At 42.9% G+C, this 6,556-nt stretch overlaps 1 protein-coding gene across 1 annotated transcript; it reads right to left on the bottom strand.

Annotated features, from left to right (window-relative positions):
- Positions 1 to 2,317: 2,317 nt before the first annotated feature.
- Positions 2,318 to 3,004, bottom strand: LOC125534766 (protein DMP10-like). Its single transcript, XM_048697879.1, has one exon. It carries the CDS (start codon positions 3,002 to 3,004, stop codon positions 2,318 to 2,320), a length of 687 nt encoding a protein of 228 aa, XP_048553836.1.
- Between the last annotated feature and the right edge of the window lie 3,552 nt (positions 3,005 to 6,556).

The raw sequence follows: 6,556 nt of genomic DNA, 5'->3' as shown, positions 1-6,556 counted from the left end.
CATCCATTGCCGGTTATATAATTAAGTGTCGAAATTAATAGAAGTTCATCATCACATTAAAACCAAAGTGCATACATAGTTCTCATCTAACAACATATAGCTCTCCAGAGCATCTAATTAATTAAACCATACATAGAAACTATGTAAAACATTTCAATGCGAAAACAAATGCGATCATAATCGCAACCAAGGTAACAATTGATCCAACGGCATAATGATACCAAGCCTCGGTATGAATGGCATATTTTCTGATCTTTCTAATCTTCAAGCGCATTGCATCCATCTTGATCTTGTGATCATCGACGACATCCGCAACATGCAACTCCAATATCATCTTCTCCTCCTCAATTTTTTCCTTCAACAAATTGTTTTCTTCTTCAACTAAATTTAACCTCTCGACAATAGGGTCGGTTGGCATTTCCGATTCACATACATCCTAGATAAATAAAATCTATGTCACGTTGGTCGGCATAATTTTCATAAACAATAAATGAACCAATAGTTATAAAGATAATATACATACCACATCCGAATCATAGACAGGACGAGGGCCGACGGGGGCGGATACCAAAACCGTCGCACTATATAAGATGCAATAATAAATGTAAGAAAATGATACAAGTATCTATCTAAACATACAAGTAAGAATATTTTTCCTTTCAGAAAGAAGATAAGAACAAGAGGCTCACCACGGTGGTGTCGGTGATGAGATCGGCGCGGGTGATCGACGGCAGTGAAGACGGGGACGGGGCGTGACGGACCGCTAAATCTAGACAAATCTCGAGGAAAATGGAGCTTGGAGGTCGAGCATCGAGAGGAGAAAGCTTAAGTAGTGTGGCTCGGGCATTCCATCGAACACCTCATGTGCATAGGAGGTGAGCTAGAGCACCACAAAGCCCTCTCCCCCTCGGCCAGAAAAAACAGAGCACTGTGCTCTGCTCTTGCACGAGGGGGTATATATAGGCACCTCATTGGTCCCGGTTGGTGACATGAGCCGGGACGAAAGGGGAGCCTTTGGTCCCGGTTCAAGCCACCAACCGGGACCAATGGTGGTGGGCCAGGAGCGAGGCCCATTGGTCCCGATTCATCCCACCAACTGGGATCAAAAGGTCCAGATGAACCGGGACCAATGGCCCATGTGGCCCGGCCGGCCCCCTAGGCTCACGAACCGGGACCAATGCCCACATTGGTCCCGGTTCTAGACTGAACCGGGACTAATGGGCTGACCGGGCCTGGACCAAAGCCCTGTTTTCTACTAGTGAAGCACCAAGTACAACACAGACGCACTCACACCATACCATCACTTGCACGCACTCACACAATGTCTGTCAGATTGGGGTATATCCACATTAATAAGAAACCACAGCCGCAAATCTGGAGTTTGCTCTTGGTGAGTTGGGGAACATCCATTCTCCTAACCATGCAATTAGAGGTTGGAGGTTGGTTGTTACATATGTACTAGAAATACACATATTCAATTTTGATGTTTTACACGAGCGGAACATGTATTTGCATATACAATTATTATTTTTGTGTAGTTATCCTATATTTAGATTTTTGTCCCAATTAATTTAAATACTTATCGTAAATTTATGTACTAATTAGTTTATACAATTATGTTAATTATTGTAAAATGAAGTGACGTATGATGAAGAGGGGTAAGAAAGAAGTGTTGTGTCGCAAAATAGGAGTGAACTCTTGAGGCAAACTGGATTTTGTTCATGACATTTTTGTAAAATAACAACCATCTATCTTAAAGCAAAGAAAGTGAATGGATGACTGTGACAGTCCTAGGAGGTTGGGATGCTTACTACGTACTTGTACAATTGATTTCTTTTGCAGAAAAACTCTTTGTTTATAGGAAACTGTAACATACAATATACTTGGAAAACTTCATGTGTTTCTCTGGTGATATGATATACAGTCAAGCAACATTTATTACACATTACATTATTTTCAACTAATTCGTGTTTTTTGAACTGGTCTACTCCCGTTTTCATTACTATGACATAATAGAACTACATTGTCTGGTTACAACAAACAAGATACTGGAAGTTGAACACTCATTGATGTTACTGGAAGAGAATAGTGAATTCATGCAATATTAAGAAACCAACATCGTGTATGTCTGCAATCGACACACACACACACTATGGAGCGAAAAAGTTGATAGCAAACCCTACCAGAACAAAAACAAATGATAGAAACATCCACCCCATCATATTACATGGCAGCATAAAATTTATGAACACTTAGTCTAACATGGGTGGCAACTATGTACGCTTTCACTGATCTTTTGTTCTTCACATTCTTGCAATCAAACTTTGTTCAAGGGATGGACGACCTTTTGGCGAGGAGTCGTGTCATTGAATCCGATGCCCTTCCTTTTGGTGGGGAAGATGATGAACACAAAGCTGGACAGAAACGCCATTCCCAATGGCAGGTTCTTGAGCAGCTGTTGTGTGTTCCTGCCGCCATCCGGGAAGAAGCAGTTTTGCAGCCCCACATCGCTGAACGCCAATACGAGGAAAACCACCGCGGTGAAGAAGGCGTGGACGAAGTCCAGCAGCTGGAGGCGGAGCCTCCGAAATTGGTCGAGATCGTTCCACTCCTGCTTCTCCTCATCGTTGGAGAAGTTGAACACGTTGAAGCCACGTAATGTGGCGAAGCCGTAATATAGCTTTCCATCGCGGCGACCCACGACGCTGTCGGTGAAGGAGAAGAAGAGGCAGGCCAAGGCGAGGACACCAACCAGCGCCGTGGTAAGCCACTGGTTGGAGGTCTCGCACTTGCCGTGGTTGGTGAAGGATGGAGCCAACGCCTGGTATGTCAGCACCGTGCCGGTGGGCAGGAGCTGAGCAAGGTTTGCGACGCTCGACATGACCTTGTTCATGGTAGGCGTTGGCGCTGCCGTGACGATAGCTGCTATCTCACTGTCATCGTTGTTGATTGGTGGAATTATCTGGTTTGCCGTGGATGGCCGACAAGAAGAAGAAGATGCCATTGTACGTACATCTGTGCTTGATCAGGGGGCGCTCGTGTCCTAAGGAATGTTCAAGTTGCAGTTATATAGGCAAATTAATCCGCTGCGGATGGTTCCAAAGTCAAAAGTCCAAGTTAGGTACACATGCATGCATGTATATCTTGGTTTGAACCACTGAAAAAAATAGTGTGTGCTCGCTAAATAAATTAAGGTACAATGTCTCGTTAATTGCACACTATAGAGCGACATGGGGTACGCTAATAATGTATTTTAATGGTGGCAGTATTTTTTTAATTGGTTTGAACTCTCTAGATAGGTGTGTTTAAAAGTTTGTGTAAATTGTAATTAATTATAACCATGACTAGTTAAGCTAGCACGTTAATTTCATTGGTACTATATATATTTTCATTGGCACCCATATAAAGTGTGCATTGACGAAGAGTTGAGATTCGTGCGTTCAGATTTTGTTCATATATTTCGAAGCCTTAAGATACACCTTGAGACACGCACACAAAATCTCATAAAGCTTAGTAAAAACCTGACGAGCGCACTCTTCTTTTACTGGTACACAATGAAACATTATAGTATACGTGGGATGTATGTACGTTCGTTTGAGCGTCAAATAATACGCGGTCTATATCCATCTGTTTGAGGGTTAAATAATATAGGACGGAGGGAGTATCTAGACATCTGTTTGAGCGTCAAACAATATGGGACGGAGGGTGTAACAAACTTCGTATGTAAAGTAACTTGGTGCAGCGACTCGTGCCAATCGCATGGTCATGACAAGAGAGAGACGTATGCATTGACACGGTAAAGAAAGCGACCTCTCACAGTACGAGCGGCTGTTCGACAAGGCATCCATATCTAGCTTCTATCTATTCAAGTTGCCGGACAAGGAAAGAAACGACGTTCAAGGCGAAAGTACCTTTCCGCTCTCGAGCTCAAATGAGCTCGGTGCACAGTAAAATAAAAAAAATTCAAAAAAATCGATTTTTTTGGAAGAAACATTGACAAAAGTTCTAAGTGCTTGCAGAAATTCATCATGGAATCACATTTCTCTAAGGTGTGGCAAAAAAATAAATTCAGTGCTCCCAAATGCTTTTGAAAATAGCATTTTCAGAGTACCGATTTTGTTTTTTCGCCACGCCTTCTAGGAATGTGATTTCATGACGAATTTTTGCAAGCACTTAAAACTTTTGTCAATGTTTCTCACAAAATTTTTTGGAATTTTTTGAATTTTTTGATTTTGTTTTGATTTGACTGTTCACCCGAGCTCATTTGAGCTCAGATGCAGAAACCCTGTGTCCCGTTCAAGGTCCATATGTACAATGACCAAGTTGAAGAAGCAATCCGAAACAAGCATAGTAGCAGTTTCGCCCTCATGGCTGCTAGAGTATCGACGGTGGGACATTGGAACGTTTTTATCATTCTCGCAGTCACAGAAGTCTGTGTGAACTGCATGCTGTATTGCAGTTTCATGTACGTACATATAAATCTTCGATTGGTCTGTACAATTGTATTTTATTGTTGTATAAAGAAATGTAGTGCCGGGCCTTTCTAATAAACCAGAACAAAGCTATCCTTGTGCACATAGAATGGTTTTCACTTTTAGTATAGTTTCGTATTAATCTCAGTGTATACTGAAATTATTGACTTAGTCGACATATTTCAGCAATAGTTGTTACACAAATGTTCAATTTTTTAAATACGCTTAAAGGATCTGGTTGGATTTCAGTCAAAATCAATTGAAAAGTACGGTCCTTTGGCCGAAATGAAAACCAAAGTAACTGAATATGAGTGAAATTCAGTGACTTTGACAAACGCTGCAATATTTACGAAACTGAAATTTAAAACCTTGGCAAGTAATACAAAATTTCAGATAACCGTTGGCATAGAAAGCTACCCTTCAGCCGGCTGATGCATGTGTAGTGTCCGCCGCCTTCGTAACCGTCGGATCAATCCGGATGGAGCGCTCACATTGCCACAAGCCCCACGTAGTCATTTTTTTTTGGAACAAGGGTCTTGTTTCAGAAGGTTCCTACAAGAAAGGTCTTGTTTTAGAAGAAGAAGAAAGGGTTGATGGTGAAGTTTTTTTTCCCGCAACACTGGTTTTGTTTCAGAAAGAAAAAAATGGTTCAATGAAAAAAAATTCCTCTCCAACAGAGGTCTTGTTTCAGAAATATAACCCCAGCTACAGAAAGCGTTGGAGGAGCGCTCCTTTAGAGCGTGAGAGGTCAGACATTGCAACACGAGGCATGTTTCAGAAACATAGACTCGGTTGCACAAAACATTGGAGAAGCACCCGGCATGAGAGGTCCTCGCCATGGTGCTGGAGCAGAGGTGGCAATTGCTCATGATGCTGGGGTGGAGGAGCCGTGGCAACTCCAACAACCGGAGGCACTCAATGGTCGAGGCACTCGGGCCATGGCGACGCAGCAGCTGCGCTCCAGCCTAGGGTGTGCGTGTCTTGGCCAGCTGTTGTGTCAACGAACCATTGCAACAAGGTCCTTGTTGCAAAACCCTTGAGCGCAACAACCTATAGCTGTTGCAAAAGTTCTTGGTTGGCTGGGACGGTAGATCGAACGACTGTTTTGGGCGGCATCAACGGCTGCCGAGGCGGCCGATCTAATCAATTTATCACCTGCGGACGCAGTGCCCATGTAGTATTCCCTAAGGTAAATACATCTGGAGAACATGCACCGATCGTTCTGCCATACTTATGTTTGCTGAATCCACTGGTGCTGATGAGCAGACATGCATGGCATATGGCATGAGACTATGAGAGAGACGTCTACCCCATGTGCATACATCTAACCTCGAATCAAATGGAAATACAACTGAGGCTGCAGGCTGCTCGTAGCGTCTGTTGGAGCCGCCGGCATGTATAGATATACATTTTTATATATGTACGTACTTACACGCGTATATGGATAACTCTGCAACTACATGACCTTGAACGAATACAAAATTAAACTTACACTGACATATAGAGTACTCAACTTGGAGAAAAACAATAATCACGGATGCTAGAATGACAGCCGGACATCGATGGTTTTTTATCCTTCTTGGGGCCAGAGGAATCTCTCGGTGCATTGCATTATGCATCGTAGACATAGATGTGTAGTTTAAGATAACCAACATGAGTGTGGTTCTTAAGTAATGACATTATAGCCGATGCAAAAAAAATCCTGTGGAGATATAAGCCGATGTTGATCTTGTGGAGATAGAAGCATTCGATCTCCGGGGAGAAGTTTCTTCTCCATTTTGACATGGCGATGATTGAAGGAAATAATATCGGGGGTATACATTGGAGAATAACGATGCTATGAGATCAGCAGAGACAAGTGGCTGTGGTGAGAAAGGTCTAACTTGATGAAGATATAGACCCAGTCTCATGGAATATTTTTCCGCTGGTCCATGAACTAAGCTAAGTGTGATGTCACCACAGTAGAGATTTCTTCTATGGAATCGCCTGAGAGGGGAAAGAACATTCCAGCAGAAGGAGACGTCGACGGTCCCCACGTGCATGCACGCATGGACCCACAAATCCAACGGAAATAAAACTGCGGC

The sequence above is a fragment of the Triticum urartu genome, chromosome 2, assembly GCF_003073215.2.
Source record: "Triticum urartu cultivar G1812 chromosome 2, Tu2.1, whole genome shotgun sequence".
Classification (NCBI taxonomy): Eukaryota; Viridiplantae; Streptophyta; class Magnoliopsida; order Poales; family Poaceae; genus Triticum; species Triticum urartu.
This window is presented reverse-complemented; position numbering and strand designations above follow the sequence as displayed.

Excerpts from the sequence above, each read along its gene's own strand:
- LOC125534766 (XM_048697879.1), bottom strand. The coding sequence starts at position 3,004 with ATGGCATCTTCTTCTTCTTGTCGGCCATCCACGGCAAACCAGATAATT.